General features: G+C 36.0%; 1 protein-coding gene across 1 annotated transcript in view; it reads left to right on the top strand.

Moving 5' to 3' along the window:
- slo (calcium-activated potassium channel slo) overlaps positions 1–27,525 on the top strand; it is a 1,051,052-nt gene that overhangs the window by 832,329 nt on the left and 191,198 nt on the right. Inside the window, exon 15 of the mRNA XM_067152575.2 lies at positions 6,125–6,199. Coding sequence (XP_067008676.1) covers positions 6,125–6,199 — 75 coding nt within the window. The remainder of the gene's footprint in view (positions 1–6,124; positions 6,200–27,525) is intronic.

The raw sequence follows: 27,525 nt of genomic DNA, 5'->3' as shown, positions 1-27,525 counted from the left end.
GATCTTTCTGGCGCCCATGGGCAACCTACACATCTGGGTTTATAGATGATGATGATGGGGGAGCAGGAGGTTGGGAGAGGGTCAGTCCACACAGTTATTAATACTACAGTTTCAGATTCCATGACATTGTGTTTCCATGAGCTGCTTTCATTTTACCAAGATGTTCTTGGTGTGATTTACACTGCTTCCAGCATACTTTATGCTCTATTTTTCAAATTAAATTGTTAAGAAAATTGTATGCAGATTAATTATAGACTATTTTCTAACTCCAGTTTTCTGGGTGTAGTGTATAAGCACACCATTTCTTCCTTCCATTGAGCAATTCTTGATCCTCACTATATTGCTACTTGAATCCTCTCTTCCATCCTTTGTTTCCTTGATCTTTGCCTTGAGCATTTTCTTCCTTTCTTGTTTGTTTTTCAAGAAATTTCTTTGCTATTGTAATTTGGTCTTTTCTCGTCACATACTACAGAGATGTACACTTGTTTTATAACATCAGCCATGGGTTTCTTCAATTCTTTCTTCCTATTTACAGTACCAGTACTTTCTGATTCTATCTTTCCTAATCTTGTAATACGCAAGTTTTCGTGACTTTCTTTTCTGTTACTTTGATCGTGCTGCTGTTCTTGTTTAACCGGCTACATGTTCTAATACATAAGTATTGGTTCATTGTAAGTGTGAAAAGTAAAAATGGTATTAATTTAGAAATGTAGAACACTCAAGCACCATTATCTTCATTTTCTTAATGCCCAATCTCATAAAATTAGCCTGTGATTCTACAACTTGAGTAACTTCCATTTACATCCAAAAGTCTCTATTGTCTCTCTCACTGTGTAAGTAGACAGTGAAGAGGGGTTGACCTTAATATATAGTTGAAAATGAGATCGTATTTCATGGCTGGTGTCTGGCATTAAGGGGTAAAAGTACCGAATCATGTGCACTGATGAACAATTGAATTAGAGATACAAGGATAGTAGTGTGCAGCATACTTCATCACCCCATGATTGTGGCAATGCAGTGTGGATGGACTCTGCAAGACACCAGAAATATTGTGGAGCCATACTGATCCATGATAGCACCACAGCTTCCCGTAATGCATGGAGATTGGTTGCAGCACAGTCCAGGACACGCACATTCTGCTTGAAAGCATTGCAGATATGTTCAATAGGATTGAGATCAGGTGACTTCAGGGGACAGGCAAGTATTCTTATGTCGGTGGTGTGTTCATCAGAACTGTTGCGGCACAAGCTATCCGTGAACACAAAATAATAATAATAATAATAATAATAATAATAATAATAAAATGAATTTAATAAATACCAGTGTGGCAGAGAATTCACATCTAGGCTGGGAAATGAGACAGTTGACTTATAAACATAACTTACAGGTCTAACGAACGACAAATATGGAAGGACATGGAAGGTGGAAGGAGCCCTATTGAGATCTGTGAGAAAGTATGACGTTATGGAGATAAAAAGGTTCTCGATAATCACCCTCAAACTATTATTAACAAAACAAAAATGTTTACAAAAATCAAAACAAAGCAGACAAATGACAATAGTAGGTGACAATTTAGAACACTTAAATCAAAAGATATTTTTAAAAACTTGTTACGGGATTATCCGTGGAGCAGAAAGAGGTTAAAGAAGGTGCTGGGGTGAATGGGTCTAACTACAATATCAAAATTTTTTTTAAAACTTGAACGGAAGGTTATACTTTTTCAGAAAACAACTACTTCACAATTTTACCTTGGTGAACGTAAAAACATATTAGGTACAATGCCAATCTTGAAACCAGATTAGGAAAAATTCAAGATTCAGAACCTTAACAATTCTGGGGTTCAAGCCCCCATTTTTACAATTTTTAAAATGGAAGTGTTATTACCTAGTTAAGGGCAGAAATCCCCTAAATCAAGAGCACTTGCTCCCTAAATCACAATCTCAAGCCTCCCAGAGGCATTCATTAATCTTACCAAAACTTTGTAAAAGAGCAAACAGGCCTCTTCAAGGCAATATCAGAAAATTACAATCACTGGCCCCTCAAGGCACAACTTACAAATTGAAAGATAATGTGATACAGGGGTATTTAATACCCAACCTACTGGGCCTTCATGAAAAGGAACATGTTGGATAACTGGCTCAAACACAAGGTGAATGGAGGCACACCACGCTCCAAGATAATGAATTCAAAAACCTAAAGGGCTCTAGGGCGATGAAACAGGGGCTATTCCCAAACTACTGAGGTGACTCATATAGAAATTACTTTACCACATTACAGAAGAAAAAAAAAAAGTTACAAAATGTAGTCACCTCAAACCAAGATGAAGGGGAGCTCGAGAGGGTAATTCACTCTCTATCCCTGATTTAAGGTTAAAGCTTTATGAAGTTTTTACATTAGCCGGAAGAAGATTTACATTTTAGAAAAGTTTGTTACATAACTAAAGATTTAGACCTTCCCCTTGGAATAATTTGCAGAGGCAGCTACAACAAGAAAGACGTAGTTTATGTGGCCATTACCTTATAGATGTTCTGCTGCCAACGAAAGAGGCCTCCCGCTTAAGCACACACACTCAGATAGATGACGATCAATTGGCCAAGAAACGAGAAAAGCTGCAGTTTATAAACCCTCGGGGAAGGTTCGAGATCATTCAAGACTAAACTAGCCACATCCTCTCAATTTAATTGGTTAATCTCAAAGTTACACTCAGAATCGAACAAGAAGCCTGTGATAGGTTGAAAATTAATTACAGAAATTAGTGATTGGCTAGATTCAAAACTGTCAGAAAGAAAAAGGAAATATTGCCAACCCAAAAATAAATGAACATCAATCAGTTACAAAAACCTAGAAATACAAAACTTCTTTAAATTATATGTTCTTTCACTTTGCACCAGGGTGCATGATCATAGTGTTTTGGTAGTGTCATCTGTGGAGAAATGTCCAAACTTCTTGATGTATAGCAAACAAAACTAGGAGAAATCCAGTCTGTTTAGGAAATTTCACAATAACAAAATTACTCATTATTTTAGTGGTGACATCTTCTGATTAAAGTTCCAAGTTGGTTTAGTTTCAGTTTCACTGTTTTACCAATAGAGGAGTTCATTAGGCACTAATTTTGAATTTGCGGCATTGAGGTGTACCTCCCGGTACAAAACTATTAAACCAAAACCCTAAACTGATCAAGCTCTTTGGACAACAAGAAATGAACTTTAACATAGAAGTTGACCCAGAGTAAATGGAGGCATCCTCAAAATAAATAAAAAACTTAATGTGATGTACAATACGCTATTCAAAGAGGAAAGTTACATTTACTCATAATTACAAAGTACTGAGCCTGAAAAGAGGTTTGCCTCCGAAAGCACAAAAGCTGGTTCGACTGTCCACCGAAAGTGCAGTCATTGGAAACTTAAAATAGGTGAATATGGAAATCTAGAGGAAAACTCTGACGCACAAAATAAAATTTTACATTACCATAAAAAGTTACGTTAAATGAGAAAAATCTGAAACACAAGAATGAATTTACATTAATTAAAAGGCAATAACATATCGCTTACTGTAAAAGACCCAGGACCCTCAGACAGGGTAGACCCCAAGCGTGTGTGCTCGCAAGGATGGTCGGATGGAAAAGACCCGGACAGAATGCATCACTCACACAAGGAGCCCAAAACAAGAATTAATGGGATCACAAAAAGCCAATAACAAAACTCCAGACTGCCACATTTACCAATTAAAAATGCTAATAAACTGACCAATAAGGAACTTTGTTATTTTGGACAATCGCAAGGAGCTTCTAGAACCATCTTTTCTGCTGAACTCTCATATTAGCGGATATTAAGAAATTGCAGGAAAGGGCCACTTGCAAGTTATGTATCAAAATGAACATACCTTTATACAATTTGCTTTCATTTTTAAATGCAATTTACAACAGGAAATTTCAGTCACAATAATTAAGAATAATATTCAGTACTGTCTTTGTTGAGAGTTCTCAAAACCTTATTCTTTTTTTTTTGCTAGTTGCTTTACGTTGCACCGACACAGATAGGTCTTATAGCGATGATGGGACAGGAAAGGGCTAGGAGTGGGAGGGAAGTGGCCGTGGCCTTAAGGTACAGCCCCAGCATTTGCCTGGTGTGAAAATGGGAAACCACGGAAAACCATTTTCAGGGCTGCCGACAGTGGGATTCGAATCTACTATCTCCCGAATACTGGATACTCGCCGCACTTAAGCGACTGCAGCTATCGAGCTCGGTAAAACCTTATTCTAATTAACATTTTTCACTTAAAAACACACATACATAAAATAAACAAATTTTACCATACAAAAAAATCTTAGTTTTTGTTCATTCTTTTAACTATTACACACAGTCAATTTTGAGGGCAAAACTAATTTACACATTTTACAACTATTACAGGAACAATTACCCACAATTAATGAGTGATGGGCTGGTGTTAATCTTGCTGTAGCACATGGTCTGGAGGGTGCCGGAAGTAAACATATAGGTGGGCGTAATGTGATGGTAGGTTCCTGTATAGTTTGCCAGAAAGAACATTGGGAGATGTATTAGGGGTTCCATTTCCTCACACGTATAAAGTTTCCATATGGGAATACTACCACCACTGGCCTGAATTGTACCTACTGACAAGAGGGATCTGTTGGCTCATATACGTAGTGACACACTCGTTCCCTACAATCATAACGTAACATCTAGTACCTCAGCACATCCCTGTCAATCGTTGTGCCTTGTGATGTGCAGAGTCGAAGTATCCTAAGGGAATGGTAGCTTCTTTACCCAAATATGAAGAGATGGTTCCAGATGGTATGCCTGCTCACACTTTGTAGTTGCCCAGCATTGAATTTGCAACTGATCTGGTGCAGTGTAGCTTGTCTGTGCACTCTTGTCATCTGAGCTAGCCATCAGCGACTCTTCTCATCATCATGTTGTAAACTAAGGACTCTTAGCATGCATGCACCGGTGCATTGCATGGTACAAGGTGTAAAAGACTACTTCGCTAGGTTGACCAGAGTGCAGACCCCCACTCCTCGTTCTTGAGCAATAGCCTGATCTGTCTCTTTCCCTACGCCTGTCTAGCTCGCTCTGCCTGTCTTCCCTTCCCTCACTAGCTATGAAGCGCTCCCCCATCCGAGCAGAGTTGAGCCGAGCTTAGCCAAGTCGCCCCGAGACAAAACACTGGTCCGAGCCTAGCAGTCGGACCAATGCACAGTGCACAGAATCTCTGCGCCTTGTTTTGCACGCGTAAGATTTTGGGCATTTGAGAGGCCATGTTGTATACCACTGCAGTTGACCCTAATCATGGTGGGGTTTTTTTTCCAAACTCACTTATTCACAGTACACCCTTGACTCAATTGCCACATGACTTCAGAGATGGAGTAGCCCATATGTTTGGTATCGAAAACCTGGATGGGGCTGTACTATTACATTTTCCAGACAAACCACAGAATCATTTTCCAAAACAGCAGTTATCTCTAATTCAGTTGCTCATCACTGAATATGCAGAAGTTCATATTGGGAAATTGAAGCATTTTGTTTAATAAGTTAGATATATAAAGTGTGTTGTAGAAAAGTAAGCTAACTAGTTTTATGAGCATTTTCGAACTGTAGTTTCCAGTTTGAATACTGAATTTTTCAAGTCTGATTTCAGTAAATTATTCTTAGTTTTTCTGACTTTTCTTGATCAGACACTCATTTCTCTGAACACTTCTTCCCCATAACATACATATTGCTTCTTTTTTGTATGTTTTATTTAAAGACTGTATCCTGTCTTTCATGATATAAACTGGGCACAAATGATTGGCCCATTTGAAATTATTTTAATCCTGTTTTACTTTCTTACAAACTCACTTTTCTGACTTGATAACTACTTAATTCATAATATTGATCAACTCTGTTTACTAATTACAGCTGTTTAGTCAATTTTATTAATAATCACCTCATTCCATAAATAGCATATCCATGAAGCTAAGGTACATGAAGAGGTGGACTCCAATATTTATTTAATTGTGTACCATTAAGAAGTGATTATTTTTATAATCCTAACATCAGCTGTCAGCCATGTGTAACTTGCTTTATTGTTTTTAGTATCTTGTTGTTTGTTTCCCTGTTTCCAGATGTGGGGATGATGATGATGCAGTCAGGCATGGTGAAGGGAGGCTTGAATGCAACTTACCAGAACTATCTGGAGGGTAGGGGAAGCCTCCAAATCCTCTGAATAAAATCAATAAATTTGAAAAATGTTTGTCAATCTCATTCTTGGTTGGCACCTGCGTTCTGTCTGTTTGCTAGCTCTCTTCCCTGCAGAATGCTGCTCACCCGCGCTTGCCTTGGTGCCCACCCATACGCCCCACCTGCCCGGCCACAACTGTTGGCTTGGCTTGTTTTTGGTTTGTTCAGGAGAATGTGTCTCTTTTGGGTGCATGGCTCATTCCAGTACCATGGTAATTATTTCATAGCATTGTGAAACTTAATAGTCCAGTAGTCTGATGGATCCACTTACTTGCAGCACGATTACTAGTAAACAACCTCAGATAGATGCTTGAATTATGGGTCCGTGTTCTTTTGATACCTCAATCTTTCAGATTCATGGATAGATTATCAGGCAGTACCTCTGACAAGGGAACCATTTGTGCTGGACAAGACCAATTGCAATTAAACTTGGTAGGATGAGTAATTAAAACACCTTGTAATGGCAGTAGTCATTCTGTCTTAATATAATATTTACATACTTAAAAATAGTAATTTGTTCTGTGGATTGAAATGGAATATGGTGTATCAAAGGCATCGGTTGCAATAAACCTTGGTAGCATGTTCAGTCAAGACATCAGAACATAGCTGAACATCTGTCATTGATACATAGGCTGTCTACAGCATGACAAAATGAGTAATTCTGAACAGAAATCTGGCCGTTTCATAGTTTGTACTAATCAAAGATTATGTTAATAACATATACATTTGTTCATAAATTACCAAAATTTCAGACACCATAATATTTTAACTTCCATTATAATATAATATTCTGATATATTCATATATTGTACAGTCACTCCCAGAAAGAATAACTGCAGGTTATTGTATAAGTTCCCTGCAGGTACACTTTTACCAAAAAAATTGAACCTGTAGATATAATCTTCATTATGTGTATCTACGTAGGAGGTGAATTAAATTTTGATATTAATTAAAATTAAGTCTGATAAAATATTAAATGCATGGAACATACACAATCATGTTCTTCCTTAATTTTTTTTTTATTTTTTTAATTTTTTTAGTGACTATGTATGGTAGTAAAATAGGTTTATAGGGCATGATTTTGTTTTTGTTGTCAAAATGCCATTTTCAATATAAAGTATTTTATGCAACTTTAGAATAGAGCTACATCATACATTTCTGCAAGTAATCAGTTAACTGCTTTGAGCCATCAAGCTATTTTTCTACAATTAAAGAAAATTATTTTAGGGTATGTTAATTGATTATTCATCCAAGTTTCATTGAAATCGATCTGGTCCAACCCAGACAGTTCCAGGTTTACTTCATTAACAGATATTAGATAAGTGACCACTGTTTAATTGAAGAATTTCCAACTCCCTATAGAATGGTTAATTTTGGCATATATTTCTCTGCACTGTGACAGTTAGGCAATAAAGATATTTCTTGATATCATGCTATCCTTTTTGGATCATTCATGTTATGTTCACTGAAGAATAAAGACTTGCATATATTATAGCCTTAGAAACTTCCCAAAATTTTACACATCTCACCATCAAGTTAGACAAAATATGATATTCAGATTCAAGAATATTTTTCCAGATTGGTGGGCATTTTTTAACCTTGAAATTCATTTAAATAAAATTTTTCTTTAAATCCTCCTCTTACCATGAAGACTTTTTTTTTTTTTTTTACTCAGATTAAATTAAGTTGTTAAATACTTTGTGGAAAATGGCAAAAGGACATTTTGTTTCAATATAATTTAAAAATTTGAAAGGAAAATTATAAAATCTCATAGCAAGGCATTGCATTGGTTTAAATTATAATTTTCTGTTGATGAAATAGTAATGAATGTAGTATGATGAAGTGACTGTAAATTTTAGAATTACTGTGACATGTCTTTAAGAATCAAAATATTATATCTTTTAAGACTGAAAAAAAAAAATAGCAGTTGAGCATAGCATTCATCCACAGCTGGAATAAACGCATTTCTTATGATGGGATACTAACATTTTAGCGAGGAATGCTTGCACTCTCTTCATCAATTCACATTTCAGTCTATAAAAATAGTTTCTTGAAAGATGCCTTGATAATCCTGCTCTCTCCAGTTCCCATTGCACTAACTAGAGGCAAATTTATACAGTCGAACCTCGATTACTTGAACCTCCATTCTCTAATTTTCCATATCTCAAAGAAACTTCAATTTTCTGGCTGCCCTGTCATATTCTTCCCATGTATTTATTTTTCTATTACCCAAAATTTGATTATACGAATTTCTCGAAGCAAATGTCTCCTCCCCAGAAGTTGAAAATATTCTGTACCGGTAGCTCAAATGTTGTAAAACAACAACTGTACAATACAACATTTAAGGTTTGTGTGTTTTTCCTTGATGTACTACAGACTACAGTACATCTTCCCAGCCAACCTCGGTATGTTGACATCTGTTCACCCCTCATTGGTTGACCATAGGCAGTTGAAGCTGCACGAGCCTTCTTCTGTATAAGCATTAAATGCAGAGTCTCTTCTTTGCTCCTTCATACAATCAAATGTAAATTAGTGTTTTCACAACATTAACTGTTGTTGTAAAAAACAGAAGAAACCAATGGATATTTCCCAAGGTGTTAACGGAGGTAATAATTATTAATGTCGTAATGGCCCACCTTTTCAATACCATAATATGCAATATTTTTTAATTACATTACTAAACTAGGGACTAGTTTCGACCTTGGCTGGCCATCTTCAGCCTTAATGTAATAATCTAATAACTAAATAAATCTACAAACACACAGTTGACATAAAAACAAATGTACAAATACACAATTGACATTAAAATCTGGGATGAACTATGTGTAAAATTTGAAAAATAAATTAGGCTCTAAATTCTTAGCATCTGAAGTATCCTCATCATCCAGACTCTTCCTTGCATTAATATTCATAGAAATGTTAGTTCCATCACTGCTAATCATTACAATTTCAATTGCAAAATGAGAACTGGTAGATGTTGATTCTGTAGTCAGATCATCAATCACCAAATCTACTTGAGTGGTGTTAGCAATATGCAAGCCACTGGACGCCACTGTAAATAACCACCAGTTGGCACAGAACTGCTAGATGGTGTTTCCACATCAAGCAACGTAAATAAAAATGAAATGTTCCCATAGTACTTGTTAAAATCATTCTGAAATGCTGTTGGACATTGTCAGGACGGCACATGAAGATGGTTAAAACTGGCACATTCTTAATTTGTGGCTGGTATAAATTCACAATTCATTGCGGTGTCCACGAAGTTAACCTGAATGATGGGTAAAATTAGATAAAATTAATGAATTGAAGGAGAGAGCATGTTAGTCAAATGGCATAGGTTATATGAGACTTGCCTCTCGTTGCAGCATGTGGTGTGTGGCCTATTGTTCTGTGCCTCATACTAACTGTTGTGAGTTTCAAAGGAAAAGGAAGGGGCAGGGCGAGGAGAGAGAGAGAGAGAGAGAGAGAGAGAGAGAGAGAGAGAGAGAGAGAGAGAGACGGGGCAAGGAGAGAGAGGGTGGGGCAAGGGGAGAGGTCATGGAAAGAAGAGAGGTATGGAGGGGAAGGGGGAATTAAGGCTGGGCCGAAGGATGTGGGAAAAGAGATGGCTGCTGTGAATATTATGAAAAACTGAATTATGACTTGTTGGAATTCTTTAAAAATGGGAATTAGAAGGTCAAATAGGATATTTAGCTTTTCTAAAATATCATTAAGTTTATGATGCAGGTTAAGATATTGATCTATATGTATGAAGCAGCTTTCAGTAATGTTAAGGAGGGGTCCTTTGTTGATGATTTTGAAAATTTCCATATCTTGTTTTATGTATGTGAATTTGTGATTATAGTCATGCATAGCTGTCCTACAGCTGAAAATTTATTGTTCTTTAGGGCAGTTATGTGTTCCGAGTACCTTATATTAAAATTCCTCCCAGTCTGTCTGACGTAAGAAGAATTAAAACTGTTGCAAATAATCCTGTATACTCCTGATTTTGAAAAACCATTGACTTTGTTTATGGATGTGGCCAAATACAGTAGAGACAATACGCAACACTCGGCGAGATATCGAGGGACAGCTATTAGAGCTCTCTCTAGCGGATTGACCTGAGAACTACCGATTCTGTCATAAGAGCACGTGTATTTGTGTGTGAAGTTTTTGGTGTTATTTATGCGTTTTCAGCAAGTTGACATAATTAAATAGTAGTGCATGTCATTCCTTGATATCTCCTCTCAACATGAGGGGAAAGGTATGTTCTGTGTTTGGCTGCAGTAACTATGAAGTAGAGAAAAATGCGCAGTCTTTCTTCCGTTTCCCTCGTGACAAGAAAATGTAAGTAATCTTGTGTTTGCATACATATTCTTCAAGGGACAAAGAGATTTTTATAGTACTTCATAATCTTTTGACCCGCTTGACCCGTATTTTAACTGGCTTAAAATATAATACGCATATTTTATTGTATAGTGCAGCAGTTAACCTTCAATACCGATGTGTTGTTGTAGGTGTGATCTGTGGGTTTAATTTAATTCAGGAAAATACACATGCAAATGAGTGTGGCTGGTTGTGTTCCAAGTTACCCCATTTGGAATGCCGTAATGCGTTGTCAAGCACTGAAGAAAATATGGGCGATTTAAAAAATGTACATATTTTGTTGAAACAATATGATGATGCAAATTTGCTTTACCCTAATGTAATGGCATTATGGCAAGTATTGCTTATAGGGAAAGTTTGGATGTTTTTGAGGCTAAATTTATAGATTTTCTTTCTGTTAGTAGGCTTCAAGTTAAAAGGAAAATTGTCCAGCTTTTAAACATAAATTCATTGAATTACGGGTGTAAGGAATGTGTTGATATTGTTCTTAAGTGTTTTAATATGATACAATGCTTTTAAATGAGAAAAAAGAAAAATCTAGCCATGAACGTTGAGGCAGGAATTCTACAGCTAAAAAAGTAATGCATAAATGAAAGATCAAGCTCTTTCACAGCAGTCCATTTCACATCTTGATTATATGTCTAATTTTAGTGTTTAAATAATAACCTGCTAAATAATTCTTCATTCATTTATCCAGAATTGCTTTAGCAACTTTGAAGTTAATATCTTAGTAACACTTTCTTTCTAGACTTGATTTATTTTTCCATTGCCATATATACATTTCCATTGATATTTGAATTTAGCGTGAATTTTCAAGTCAAGCCACTAGGAGTGCCGCTTGCGACTCGTCTCCCATTTTAACAAGGCTAAATCCGGAAGTGTCGCGTATTGTCTCTACTGTATTTGATGAGGCATTATGTAAGACTTGTGCATTCCTATTGTTGGTTTTGAAAACTACTTTTACATCATGCCTTTTAAAGATGTTGGTGACTTTGTAAATTTGTTCGTTGAACATAAAGATAGAAAGGGAGTTGTTGTTTTGTTTATCTTTCTTCAAAGTGGTAGAGGGGTGATAATATATATTTATTATTTTTTCAATAAAGAAACTGTTGTATCCATTAGATTTAGCTATATTACGAATGGTGTTAAATTCATTTTTGACGTCTCGTTTAGACATTGGAACATTGAAAGCTCGGTACACCATGCTGTTGTACGCTGCGCATTTGTGAATTTGGGGGTATAAAGAATCTTGACGGATTGTAGTGACTTTGGGTGGGTTTTCTGAAAATCTTTAGAGCTCTTTTCTTCAATTCATTAATTTTATCTAATTTTATCTATCGTTTATTCAGGTTAACTTCATGGACACCACAATGAATTGCGAATTTATACCAGCCACAAATTAAAAATGTCAGTTTTAACCATATCTTCATGTGCTGTCTTGACAATGTCCAACAGCATTTCAGAATGATTTTAACAAGCACTATGGGAACATTTCATTTTATTTAGATTGCTTGATGTGTAAACGCCATCTAGTAGTTCTGCGTCAGCTGGTTGTTATTTACAGTGGCGTCCAGTGGCTTGCATACTGCTAACACCATGCAAGTAGATTTGGTGATTGATGATCTGACTACAGAATCAACATCTACCAGTCCCCTTTTTCCAATTGAAATTGTAATGATTGGCAGTGATGGAACTAACAGTTCTATGAATATTAATGCAAGAAAGAGTCTGGATGATGAGCATACTCCAGATGCTAAGAATTTAGAGCCCAATTTATTTTTCATATTTTACACATAGTTCATCCCAGATTTTAATGCCACTTGTGTATTTGTACATTTCTTTTCATGTTAGTTGTGTGTTTGTACATTTGTTTAGTTATTAGATGTATTACATTAAGGTTGAAGATGGCTAGCCAAGGCCGAAACTAGTCCCTAGTTTAGTAATGTAATTTAAAAATATTGCATATTATAGTATTGAAAAGGTGGTACATTACGGCATTAAATTAATACTTATTATTGTGATCACAATTCGATACAGATCAAAACCATGTAGTTCATAACCTATGTTAACGGAGGTATGTTCCATGTTCCCCCACAGTATGTAATGTGTCTTCAACGAGTTGCTATTATAAGCGTTGTAATTCAAATCTTGGAATACTTTGAGTACATTTTTATAACAGTTAAATAATACTGTATCAACTCGTAGATAAATACGATTCGGTTGTATATGCACAAAACCGAGATTTCTCTATATCTCGAAATTTCGATAACTCAAAATAATATTTAGCTCCCGAGGTGATTCAAGATACTGAGATTTGACTGTACTTCCAGCTTTACTCTAGGTCTGAATTTGTTATGCATGCTCTCAAGTTTAAACTCTAGCTTCACATCAAGATCTGAGACCTTTTTTATATGAACACTCAAAGACTCATCTTATTATGGCATCTGCTTATGGGCAGTTCATTGATATTTTCCAGTTATCAGTGCAATTTTGAAATAATGATTGCCTTTCTTCAGTCCCATTTGTTATAAGATGCAGCTGGAAGATTTATGCCTCTATTCTCATATTTATAATAATGTTCACTAATACCTTAGGCCATGCAAAATCAGAAACATAGCTTCATAGCATTCATCCCCATTATGTTGGATTCTCTCTTTCAGCAGTCTGATCATGCGAGACAAAATCACCAGATGTATCCTTGAAGTATTATCCCCTACCATGACAGTACTAAAAAGACATTAACTTCTATTAGGGAAAGTTCAAATATGCTTTCTCCCTTAGTTACAGCTATATGGTCTTAGCTCACACAGAATTTAGCACTTTCCTCCACCACTGTGTCTCCACATTTTCATACACTGCTCTCTTCAAATAAATAAGCTCTCTCCTCATCAATCCCAGTTTTTCAACATCCACTTCTTCTCAGTCCCTGACAAGCTCTTTTCTGCATCCCAGATTCATTGGGAGGGCTTCGAAACTCATGTTGTAAGAAAGGACATTGATCTTTCAACTAAAATCTAAAATGTCAGGTTGGTTCTAGCAACCTCTGACATAACTGGGATAGGCTGCAGATTCTTTATGAACACACGTAAAATATTGTTGTAGAATACCATGTAAGTAACAGTCCTTATGAGTCAATTTGAGGCTTTATTAATTATGCTCCCTCCCCTGTTTAATAACTGCTTTGCTTTTTGGAAAGGGCTGCAGATATCAACAATTGAAACAAAAAGATTATTTGTATCTTCTACTCTACAAGATGGCAGAGAATTCAGAACTCTTACATGATGTATAGCTGAATTTGAGTTTCTCATGTGAACACTAAATTTGTCACCAGAGATGTTTTACTTGCAGACATCATACAACATGGAGTGTCGAATAAACTATTTTTCCGTACTGTCAGACCTAAGACGAAACGCGTTAATAGAGCAAACACCTGAAAAGCCTTACATCTGATATGTTTTTGACAACTTTAAAAAATCAGCCAGGTTGGAACTCTTGGTCTTAGGATATGGAAGCTGGCACTCTGCCACTGATCCACAGAGGGGAACTTGAAAATACAATCATTTCTTCATCTTTCATCCCAGAGGTTTTGGATGTAGCAATACCATCTTCCAACTGCAGACATTGTCTTGCATTATTTAAATGATTTATTGCTAGAGCTTGTGCAAGGATTAGTCTTATTGTCTTCTCACTTATGTGAACATTTCAAACATTTGTGAGGCAAATTTTGGCCTGAACTGCAGTAGTGTGACTGTGCCACAAATCTGGAGGACACGGAATCTGTCATCCCTTAGAGATGTAAGTCTTCTAAATCATACTCGGGCCTCTATCATAAGTACCAGACTCCCAAAATTGTTTAATTGAATGTTGAATGCTTCCATATGATGCCCCAAGAACATTTGCTTTGTAGCATAAGCTTCTCCCATCATCCACCAAAGCTACAACATTTACAATTTCATCCCAAGTGAGTGGCATCTTTATTCCACAGAACCTGTTGGTTAACTATCGTAATATTCATAAAAATGCACTGGAATTCACTGACAATTGCTGACTTGAATAATTGAAAACGGTTGGTTTTGTTTAATTGTTCTGTTGGCCTGCCTTACCCAGCATTATTTCAGCCATAATACCAATCGTCTGCAATACCTTCAACAAAGTGGTAACACACAACTCGGAAGTTTTATGGCTCCTCTGTTGAAGAAATATTATCGTACTCCTATTTTGTGGAAAACAGAAAGTAATTTCTGGATGAAATGCTTCAAATAAAATTATCCCACTAGAATGTCATATTTCTCTGGTGATCTATTTTTCATGCTGGTCAATTTAGATCATTCCTGATATTTGCAGCTACAAGGTAAATGACTGTACCTGCTCAGCTATTTCCTTTATTTGCTTCCTGTACCTTCCTATACACCAGTAGTCTGACTCGTTGACTGAATGGTCAGCACGCTGGCCTTCGGTTCAGAGGGTTCCGGGTTCGATTTCCGGCCGGGTCGGGGATTTTAACCTTCCTTGTTTAATTCCAATGGCCCCGGGGGCTGGGTGTTTGTGCTGTCCCCAACATCCCTGCAACTCCCACACCACACATAACACTATCCTCCACCACAATAACACTGTTACCTAGATATGGCAGATGCCGCCCACCCTCATTGGAGGGTCTGCCTTACAAAGGCTGCACACGGCTAGAAATGGCAACACAAAATTATTATTATTATTATTATTATTATTATTATTATTATTATTATTATTATTATTATTATTATACACCAGTGTTCTGATGTAATCACATTTGTGGTTATCATAGGTCCAGTTCAAATTACTATACACAATTGTCAACTTACAAATAAATTTCTGTACAGAACATTCTCTCTTAAATGCAACATTTTGGCAATCAGATTTTTAAAACTTCAAAAGGAGTAATTTACATCATTCATATCCTAAAGGCAAGGCTTTGTCGCTGCAACTATATTTGTCTCTCCTCTGCTGAGTGTTTCAGGTCAATGTATTTGTTTTTCAAATTCAGCCTGTCCTTCATGGAATCCAGATACTTCTTCCTCGGCCTTCCTTTTCCCTTCTTACCCAGAACTTTTCCTTCCAGCATAGTCATGAGGAATGTGTTGTGTCAAAGTGTGTGGCCAAGGAATTTGGTTTTCCTCTCTTCTACAGTGTTTCATCTATTTCCTTAAGGACCCTATTGTTTGACTTTTTCTCTGTCCAACTAATTTTCAGCATCCTCCTCCATATCCACATTTCCATTGCTTCCAGGTGTTTTATATCCTGTTTTGCTAAGACTCATGTTTAGCAACCATACAACAAAACACTCCACACAAACATTTTGGCAAATTCTTTCCTCACTTTAATGTTCCTGCTTGTCAGAAGCTGTTTCTTGTTACTGAAGGCTTGTTTAGCTAGAGCAATGCTCCTGTGTCGATGTGACGTAAAACAATAGCAAAAAAAAAAAAAAAAAAATCCTCCTGATTTCTGTGGTGTATCTGTTGTCCTGAGTGATGATGCTTTCCAAGTAGCAAAATTGACTTGCTTGTAGTACAGTTTCATCAGCTATCTTAATGTTTATTGGTATCTCCTGAGTTGATTTCTTGACAACTAATACTTCTGTTTTCGAGGTGTTCAGTTTCAATTTTGATTCTTTTAGTGTTGATGTTAAAACTCGTAGCATTTTACTTATTTCCCCTCTCTGAATCTGCAATTAATGCAATGTCATCAGCAAACCTTATACAGTGTATTTCTTGTCCATTAATTTTGGTTTTTGGCTTAAGTTTTGATATAGCTTCCTCAATGAACATGTTGAACAAAACTGGAGATAGTTCACAACCTTGCCTCACTCCCCTTCTAATGGATGCTGTCTTAACATTACCATTGATTTCTATTGTTTTGATTTTTGTACAGGAGTAAAATGAGTCTTCTCTCCTTTCAGTCCAGTCCTATATTCTTCATGTTCCTAAAGAGTTTTTTCCAGTTTACTTTGTCAAAGGCTTTCTCTATGTGCACAAATGCAATGTATGTTTTCCTGTTAACACTCAGTCTTCTTTCTAGAATAGTTCGTAATGCTAGAAGAGCTTCTCTTGTTCCCTTCCCTGTTGTAAAACCAAACTGATCCTGCGATGTATATTATTCAATTTTCTTTTTAACTCTGTTCTTAATTACATTAAGCAGTATTTTGGATGCGTGTGATAGCAGTGTTAGTGTTCTATAGTTGGAACAGTCAGTAGCATTTCCTTTCTTTTGTAAGGTAACTGTCCTACTTTTAGTAAAGTCTCCAGGAATTTTGCCGCTGTAATAGCATCTTGCAGCGATATTATACAGTTGTTGTTTCATTCGTTCTCCTATTCCCTTGAGAAGTTCTGCTGGTATGTCATCCGGTCCGGTTGCTTTCTTGTCCTTTAATTGTTTTAGTGCTAGTTCAAATTCTTCCCATGTGATTACTGGGCCTGTATTTTCTTCTTCCACCATCTGTTCAGGTTCAAGATAGTCTGGAATTGTCATTACTTCTTCATCCCAATACAGGTCTTAAAGATATTCCTTCCAACGTTCTGCAATATCTTCACTATCAATAAGTAGTTCCCCATTCTTATCCTTTATAATTGAACTTCTTTTTCTGGGTTTATATTGGAATGATTTGATCGTGCCATATGCTCTATTTGTTCTTCCTCCTATTATATAATTCTCTATAGTCTGCGTAATTTCCTTCATCCATACTTCTTTTGCCTCCCTACATTTTGTCACAATGAGATTCTTTGTTTTTCTCTACTGATCTTGGCTTAATGCTGTGTTTATCTTCTTAAACTGGTTTTATTTCTGAATGAGTCTAATATCTCTTCAATAATCCATGTTTTTTTTGGCTCTAGTCACCTATTCCCTAAGTTCTATGTGCTATCTCAGAGGTTCCTTTTTTTTTTTTCATCATTTCCCAGTCCATCTCACAATTATTAGATTCCATGAGTGAATTTGTATCCTCTGCATATTTCTGTTTAATTTGTTCATTTTGCAATCTGTTTAAATTCCATCTGTTTCTTCCTTCCAATTATCTTTTTAAATTTGAAATATCATTTTGCCATCACAAGTGTGTGATCACTATCTGCTTCAGCGCCAGGGTAGCTTTGGCTTGATTTGATTTGATTTCTGTACCTAGCTTTAACTAATATGTAATCAATTTGGTATCTTTGCATGTCTCTGGGACTTTTCTAGGTATATCATTTTCTCAAAGGTACTTCAAACATGGTGTTAGTTATTAAAAATCTAGTAGGCTTTCAACTTGGCTGTTTCTCTTTCCCAGTCCAAATTTCCCCATTTCCATTCTGTCTGGTTTTGAGCCAACCACAGCCTTGAAATCTCCCATAATCACCAGATTTTCCTTGTCATCAGTTAGTTTTAGTATCTCATCAAGACACTCATACAGATCTTCAATCTCATCTTCATTACTGTTTGATGTTGGTAAATACACTTGTATAATGGTCATATCCCTAGGTTTTGCTTTGATCTTCACCATCAGTATTCTGTCATTTACATGATAGGTGTTCTCAATATTATTTGCCCAGTTCTTCCCAAGAATTAGTCCCACATCATATTGACCAGGTATTGTTTCTGCACTATAGATGATACTGAATGTACCACTAATGAAATCACCATTTCTTTGCCATCGTGTTTCACAAAGTCCGAAAATATCAATATTATTAACTTCCATCACTCTTTTTACCTCTTTTAACTTCCCGGGTGTCATTAGTGTTCTGACATTCCAAGGTGCGATTCTAATTTGTTTTCCCTGTCCTTTGCAAGGATTTCGCTGACTGACGACCTGGGAAGCTTTGCACGTCTGTCTTCCCCTGCCGGATCTTGAGTTCCAATGCTCATGATCAGTAATAATTTGCTCAAGTAGAGAGATTGCATAGTTGCATTACGAGGGATAATAATGCAGTGGTTACACGTTGCCATCTGCATCCCAATGCTGTTGATCAAAACAAGTCGGTTCATCTGCCTTTAGGGGCAATTTCTCACCTGATGTGCAATAGGATGCCGGGAACCTCCACCCGCTCATCCACCCTCTGAAGAGTGTTGGTACTAGGCAGAGGGATCTCCTTATATACTGGGAGATGCTCGGTCCCACCATTCGTTAGCCGCCTGTATGTAATAACTAGAGCCCGGATTTCCATGCACTATCAAATCTCAAAAAATGCATGCATGCACTATCATTTGGCAAAACATGCACAATAAACTGGAAAATATGCACCATCAAAATTCAGTTCCTTTTGAAACATTGTACAGAAACTACCCTAATTTCTCCAAATTGTCCTGATTTAAGCCCATCCGTTTATGTCAGCACATTCTTAAGCACAGAAAATGATCTTTTTACATCACAGGAAGTGATAGATGCATACTTCAATGAAGACAGTTGGACAAAATGAGGTCAAATTGTACATCATCTGCATTTTCACCACAATGCGTCTTCTATTAGCTTGACGAATTCAAAATCAGGATTTGAACTCATTTGTTCAACTTATCTCTAGCTGCGGCAGCTACTTCTCCATGCGATGATTGCAGACACATTTGAATGTCCTCAATAACTGGTAACGATCGCCTGCTGCGATAACAAAGACGTGTGACGAGTTAAAGTTCCGAGTATGAAATACCAGGATAACAACGGTAGACGGGTCAATGAAAAATCAGAGTCTGTAAGCTGCTATCCCAGTAACGTGGCGCCACAGAAGTGCGATACAAGTTTTCTTTTGTTCATCTAACAGACGAAAAAAGAGCCATCAATGATTAATGCACAATTTACGGTTCAATTTATAGCAATGTACAACTGTAAAACTGGGAGACCTTATTCCTAAGAATTAGATATCGACGTGGGGACTTCCGAAATACGTCATTATTTACTCAAGCAACAGATAAGAAAGTGTTTGGATAATTGGATTATAGGACTTGTACCGTAAGTAGGCTACTAACTTTGATTGTCACATAGGATGCCAGGAATACATTCTTTCAGTCTCTCAGTAATAGACATACTATAGCCTATAACGTGGAAAAATTGTCCCAAATTCTGCACACTAACATTCAGAAATGGCACTATCATGCATGTTAACAATTTATATGCGTCAAATTCAGAATAAAAGTCGTATTATGCAATATTAAACATCCAAATATTTGTTATTAAATCCAAAATCTTCCAAATATGCATTATGCATGAATTTTCTCCTAAAATGGCCAAAACATGCAAACATGCACGGAAAAAGGACGGTTATTTGGAATTGTTAAGTCGTAAAAGGAATATTTGCAAAGTTTGAGAAGTGTAGCTAGCTTATTGAAAAACATGCATTTGCATGGATATCCAGGCTCTAGTAATAACATTGTCATTACATACATTTGTTGCCCCCTCTCTACCATGGGGGGGTGAATGCCTGGATTTCCCCATCATTGTAACTAGGACCACAGAGACATTTCCTAGTTCTTCAGGTTCTTAAGAGAGGAGTAATTTACAAATGGTACTAAATTACATAGGTTTAGAAAAATTTAGCTTTGCTTAAAAGACAGCTACATAATGAACGAAAAATAATGAAACAGAGGTTTGATAGAAAAATTAATATGAAAATAATATTTAGTTGATCTTTTATTCAACACTAACAACAAAAATTGTTCCATTAAAATGTTGTTCAACTACACCTCTAAATTCATAGTCGACTCTGTAGCATTTTGGAGCATTATTTTTACATTCTAATATTTAAGAAGTAGCAGAAGCACCAGTTAGTTTTTGATGGAAGTGTGGTTGGTAAAAAACAGTAGATAGACCAAGGCTTGAATATGACAGGCAGATTAAAGCTGATGTAGGAAGTAGTAGTTGCATAGAAATAAAACAATTAGCACAGGGTAGAGTGACATGGAGGGCGTACCAAAACATTCTATGAACTGATGACCTACACAACTACTACTACATTTTAATAATCCATCCTTCTTTCACATTATTCATTCTTTTTTCTTTTAAGAGAATTACACAGTAATGGTATTCAATTAGGAATTAGTATCCCAAATGTGAAGAGCCTTACTTAAAGAGAACATTGTATGTAATAATCAACTTACAACAATGACCTCTATAAATAGCTGGTGTTGAGGAGGGGTCGGGCAGAGGGTGGGGGGGAAGGTAATTGTCATTTTGAAAATTTCCTGTCCGTATGGTTTTATTCCAGCTGGACCACATAATGTTAATACTGCTATAATATTGTTGAAATTTTTTACAATCAGATTTTAAGTCTTTCTGTGATTATTTATTTCAATCATTTACTACTTTCAAAAACCATGAAGTCCTACTTCAATAGATCATGAATTTCTGAATGGAATTAATGTGCTGGTAAAATCTTAGTTTGTTTGAATTCTCCTCATTTACAATTTATAATTTGCAGAAATATCCCTTAGTGTAGATCAGAGGTGCTTATGCTGGGCTTTTCGTCCCATGGGTACACAGCATATAAGTGGGTGGGCGATCAATCTGTGTATGCGGTGCAGTGACAGCATCATTGTGGTTACGTCACAAGCCCCACAGGTCAATGAACAGTGATCGTTCATTGAAATATTAAGAGAATAGTGGATTCTTTGTTTTGTTTCTTAAATTTCAATTGGAATGATGAGTTTACCAGTACTTTAAAATATATTTGTACTCTACACATTACACACTACTATATTTTAAGAGTGGTATGCTTCAGAAAGATTCCTAATATACGGTAATAAGCAATGAAAGCAGGTAAGCTGTGGCTTCTTGTTGCTTGATTTTAAATGATCTGATATACTCCTGAACTATTTAATCATGTTTACTGGGAATATCATAAGTTGGATTACTTACTTTAAGACACAACATGTACCTACTTATTGCATTTACAGTGTTGTTGTACTTGGATAGTGGATATCTGTGTCTTCACTAGTGATGAAATGCTCATGCTATTTAGAGGCTAGCTATTATCAGTGGATGTCTGATAAGTTTTAAATAACATTTTCAGAAACTCTATGAACAAGAAAGTCATGCAGAATTACAACACTACACAAAATAAAACCTTAAACTTGTTGAAATATATAAATATAGTATGTTTTACTGAATGAAAAACAGAAATTTTATTTTCTTAGTGGAAAATCTGCCATTCCAATCCAAGAAATTGTAAAACATAGCTTGCATGCTTCAATCCAATATATTGGTACATTGCAACACAAAACTTTGTTTATTATCAAGCCCAGTATAAAGCAAACCCAAATATTTTAAATTGGTTAGTTTTTCGTATGATTATGGTGTTTTGTTTTATATTGTACTCCAATATTTCAATGAATGATGCAAGGAGAGCTTCGTAGTCACGATTGAATGTCACTGCTCCTGTCCTGCACAGAGTATATTTGCTCTCTCGCATGACTGTGATGTACGCTTCGTACGTAAGCTGCCCGGACTTCAGACAAGTGAGCCCTACCACCCTGGGCTAGCCTCGGTGAGTCACCAGCTGAGCAACTCTGGTGTAGATGTACATGTATTTCTACATGGTTACATTCTACCAATAATTCCTCTTTTCTGGAAATGCATGTGTGCATCCCACATATTTGAGCTGAATAGCTACAGTATCTCCAGTTAACTATTCAATAATTACTCAGAGTCCTAGACAGTAACTTCCCCTTTCTTTTTAAGCTTTCTAATTTTCTTGCATTTTCTCATTTTTCTTAGATGCTAATGGAAAATGAGTTTTGTTTACTCCTTTTCATTAATGAAATCTTAATAGTTTGGGGTGTATTATGACGTATTCTTTGCTAACACCATGCATTAACTCTGAAAAGGAATGGTAATTTTGTTTGAATAGTAGAAACAGTTTTTGCTCTAATTTTTAAAGCTTTTTGTCCATTCTTGTAAACATTATTTTTTAAACTTCTCAATGATATTTTCCAATTAAAGAGGACACTATGAAATTAAGTACAGTACATATTTTAGGAAATGTATGCATTTTTGCAAAGTATTCTAGAATTGTTCTGAATTACATTGCAGGCAACTGTTCTCTCAAATTTCATTAATAAAGTGAAAAATAGATAAATGTTTCATATTGTCAATTAATTCTTAAAATGTTACTGTTCACTTTCAGTGCAGTTTCAGAATGAACAACTTCATATCATAAAAGGAAATAATTATATGGGACCAAGAAATGTGTGTGAAGATTTATACTCATATATTCAACATGTATCCTGCATCCTAGTACATAACTAGTGAAAAAGTCTCGTAAGAAACACACCTGACGGGAGAACATATTTTCCAGGGTTATGTTTAGTTTAAAATTTATGGCCTATCTTTTCAGTGTTACAATATTCTTCTTTTACCAAAATTGATCACATGTCATTTCAATTTCATAGTGCCCCTCAAATTTTTTAAAATAGTTATACTTTAGAGTTAAGAAATACAGTTTATAAATTAAACAGGAACTCTATTATCATTATCTGTTTTAATTTTCCTCATGATTTTCATCTGGTACTTGGTTAAGTCCTTAAGAAATTTTGCAGAAAACCTGCTCTGTGATAAAATAAAACATACTCTAAAGAACATACCAGTTTTTAATAGTACCTGCTATAGAATATTTCAGAATTTCTTTGTTTGATGAAGTTATTCCTCTTTTTTGTTGCCATCAGAACATTACATTTGAAATAACCGGACTTAGAATAGACCAAGCATTCACTAGCAGAACAACACAAATACATCTGTCATATACACTTTGTTACTAGGGATCACTTATGACTAGAAGAGGCAAGTATTCATAATATTCTAATTATTATTTTTCTGTGTGGGCCAAATATGAAAATTTGCACTTACTAGATTGTCTACTATCTATTCCATAATTATGAATGCTTAATAATTATCTACCAATATGGATATTCTGGCTCAAACTTTGTCTTAGATACTGATAGAGTGAAACTGTGATGTTCGGGCTTTATCTTACATCCACATGACTTAGCATGTTGCACTGCTTGTTTGTACTAGTGTTTGCTCAGTCTATTCCGATTTATAATTTGTTGCGATATATATATATATATATCACACAATGCATGACTCTGCCAGTGTTTGCTGGAAAACCATACTGTTTGAGGATAATATTTAACTACAGGAATATTAAGTCTGTTGTTTATAATTGTCTCATGACATGCTTAAGGATGAATTGTGTATTTCCTTCCATTACATAAATCTGGATCTATCACCTAGTTGGAACTGATCTCTGATAATCAAGAATTCTGTAAAATTGGAAAGGTGCCTTCATTGAAAAGAAACACATTCTCCTTACCTGGTTCAAATAGTTGGTACACATGGTCCTTGTTTCATGAATATATGCAATTCTACATGAAGAATTGTCCATTGCTTATACATATTTCAAATGTTCAGCTCTGGCAATATTGTCTTGAAAATGCATATATTCAGTTATAGGACGAGAAATCAATTAGCATTCTGAATACATGTTTAACTGAAATCTTTCTGTTTACTGGAATCTGTAGTTTGTAATGATGATGATGATGATGATGATGATGATGATGCTGAATCAGTATTGCTTTTGAAAAACCAGTCTGATAAAATATTTTCTGTCTCCGAAAAGCTTATGCTTTGAAAGGAACTTACAACCAACAATATTCTTCTCATGTTCCTCTTCCTTTCTACCTCACATCTCACAGTCAAAAAGTAAGTTGCCTTTAAGACATAGTTCTGAATAAGGTGATATGCACCTTAAACCATACCTTTAGAGGAGAATTTAATTTCCACTTCAAGTTATTTTCATTATGCAATTCACTCACCATATATATAAAACAGCTCACTGAACCTGAAACACAATTTAGGGCATTCCTAAAATTATCACTTAGCTCTAGCGAACATTACATGCAATACTCTGTTGTTTTTGATCAATTATCTTGAGAAAAAAGATGAGCCTTCGTGGCTCAGGCGGCAGCGCGCCGGCCCCTCACAGCTGGATTTTGTGGTTCAAATCCTGGTCACTCCATGTGAGATTTGTGCTGGATAAAGCGGAGGCGGGACAGGTTTTCTCTGGGTACTCTGGTATTCCCTGTCGTATTTCATTCCAGCAACACTCTCCAGTATAATTTAATTTCACCTGCCATTCATTAATCATAGTGCCAGAGGAGTGCAACAGGCTTTGGCAGCTGGCACAATTCCTATCTTTGCCGTTAGATGGGGCTTCATTCCATTCTTGACCCGATCGAATGACTGGAAACAGGCTGTGGATTTTCATTTTCATTTTTCTTCTTGAGAAACAGATCACTAACACCACAGTCCACTCTTACCTTTCATATTTGATAAAATAGCTACCAGTACATGAAATGAGGTGTACTTTTGGAAATAATAGAGATCGCAAAAGAGAGATCAGGAGGAAATAGTATACTTTTGTAGGTCTGTAAGTATCTTTATCATTAACAACTTGGACCTGATCTTACTTATTCCATTTACAAATTCTCTATTTCAAGTCTATCAAGTCCTCATACCTGTTTACCTATTTAAGATAACCAAATAAATCCTCAGAGCTAGTTGATCAATAGGAATCTTAAACTTACTTTATTCATTTTTGCTTTCTGATGAGGCAGGATGAAATACATTTTGTTATAAGCTTTCCAGCTGAGGATTAATAATGAGAGATATCATAGGGTCTTCAGTGATGAACTTTTTTGCAAGATTCATTAACAGTTTTCTTCAGATATACTGTGCCCATAATATATTTTTCTTTGATACCTCACTATATTCTGCAGAATATGATATATGGATGAATAGATTTGTTCATTCTCCTCAGTCAGGTTATGCTATAAAATTCTCTGCTAGGTTCTTAGACCAATCTCTGGGCAAACATGTAATGAAAGAGACTTGTACGTCATATACTAATATTTCACTAGTAGTGACTGCAGTAACATGTTCAAAATTCTGTCCTGGGTGTGCAAACAGACTTCAGTCACAATAATATGATTTATTTTTTTATTTTTTTTAATTGGAAGTTTAGCCACATGTGTACTTCTCATAGCAGAAATGAGCATTTTACAGATGTTTGAAGAAGTTTGTGTATATAGTAAATGACAGAATTGTGACTTAACCCTTTTTGCTTTCATACACAGGCCTACTGGTTTTTATTTTCTTACTGAATTGTGCACCAGCAGCTTAATAGCTGATTTAAAGCTTCACAACACAATGAAAAAGCTAAACTTTCTTTATAAATTTAGTTTTTTCTAATTATTTCCTCTGGACCAGATAAATTCTTGAATGGCTTCTCAATTTCTTTTCAGTCATATATATCTCTTAAATCTTGGTTGTTTGCTTAGAATCAAAATCTTAGGGAATGTGAAAATATAGAAAAATATATCACCTCCAAAGTCTAGTGGTCAGAGGTGGTCAAGAAAGCAAATCTGCAACAGAGTTAGGACCCATTAACATGCCTTGCAGAAAGTGTTATTGCTGTTTATATATATGAGGATGAGGAAGGAAATAGATCTTTTAGCAGCTACAGTTCCAATAACATTCCATTATGCTGTATCAGAACAGCTTATTTGTGAACATTTTTCAGATTTGAATGCTATTTGTAAGTGAAAGATACTGCATTAAGAATGCAAAATTGGTTTCATCCAAAGACCAACTATGAGGATCTGCCTTTTTGTAGGTTGCTTGCTCTATTATTACAGCTGTGGAGTTAATCATTAGGTGCAGGTGATGTCTGCTCTCTTTTAGGTGATTGGTAGCCTAGTTCGTGGCAGCAGTCGGTATGCAGCTTGTATCATATTGTTTATTATCGTAATGGATGACTTTGTTTCTTAGGGGCACTTGGCCTGCAGTAATGTGTAAAGCTAAGCTGGTCTCTGTATACTTTTGGGTTATTCAAATCAATCCTTCAAACCTGTGTCACTTTTAACATCATTAAAAGAGTCTTATTATTTTTGCCTGATTTTAGTTGTGTTTATATTTCCAGACTTCACATTTATTTCATTTGGAGAATCTCTTACAGAAAGCCAAAAGTTACATTATGTAATCAATTGAGTGCTAGAGAAGCCAGTGGGAATTCTTCTCTAAGTAACTGACCCCAACCATCAGAAGTATACTCTATTCAGAAAAATTTTAGGAGCCAGCTTACTCAGGACTTTCTTTTTAATGTTCCTAATTTGACTTGGCTTTGTGGTTTGGGTCATATAGCTGCGAGTTCGCATTTGGGAGGTAGTGGGTGCGAATCCCACGATTGGTAGCACTGAGGATTATTTTCCTTGGTTTCCAATTTTCATACTAGGCAAATGCTGGGGCTATACTTTAATTAAGGCTGTGGCTGCTACCTTCCCAACCCTAGACTTTTCTCATCCTTGCATCACTGAAAATCTTCAGTGTATTAGTGTGACGTTAAACCACAAGTGAAAGAAATTTTCTTAATTGCTGATATTTTCACATACAGCATGAGAGACTGAAAGTTCCTTATTCTTAGTCATGATATCATCCTCTTTTATTTAACTATGATATAAAAATTCTGTACTGATTGTGCACTTCTCACAGATCCTCCGTAACATAAGAAAGGTTTGCCATATCAGGGAAATGCCCTAGCGTTTTCTGAAGCTGATTTACAGGCAACATCTCCTTTTCGGTTATTGTTACATTGATGGGTAATCACTGCCAAAGGCATTTTAGAGCTACTGCCAGCGTTTATCAGGACATTACTAACATATAGAGTACAGACAATCCTCTCATAGCTGACCCTAATCTGGGAACAAACTCTACTTGGTCAGTTTCATTGTCATTTCCTACTCTGAATAGACCATCACCCCACCTAAAGAAACTCATCTGCTTGAAGCCCTTACTTCCTTTGAGTCAGGTTATTTACTGACACCCTACATTAAGACACTGGCTGTATGGTATACTCTATTAACATAACAGGGTAACCAATCA

Source organism: Anabrus simplex, chromosome 8 (genome assembly GCF_040414725.1).
Source record: "Anabrus simplex isolate iqAnaSimp1 chromosome 8, ASM4041472v1, whole genome shotgun sequence".
Classification (NCBI taxonomy): domain Eukaryota; kingdom Metazoa; phylum Arthropoda; class Insecta; order Orthoptera; family Tettigoniidae; genus Anabrus; species Anabrus simplex.
The sequence above is the reverse complement of the archived record's forward strand: the minus strand, read 5'-3'. Positions and strand labels throughout refer to the sequence as shown.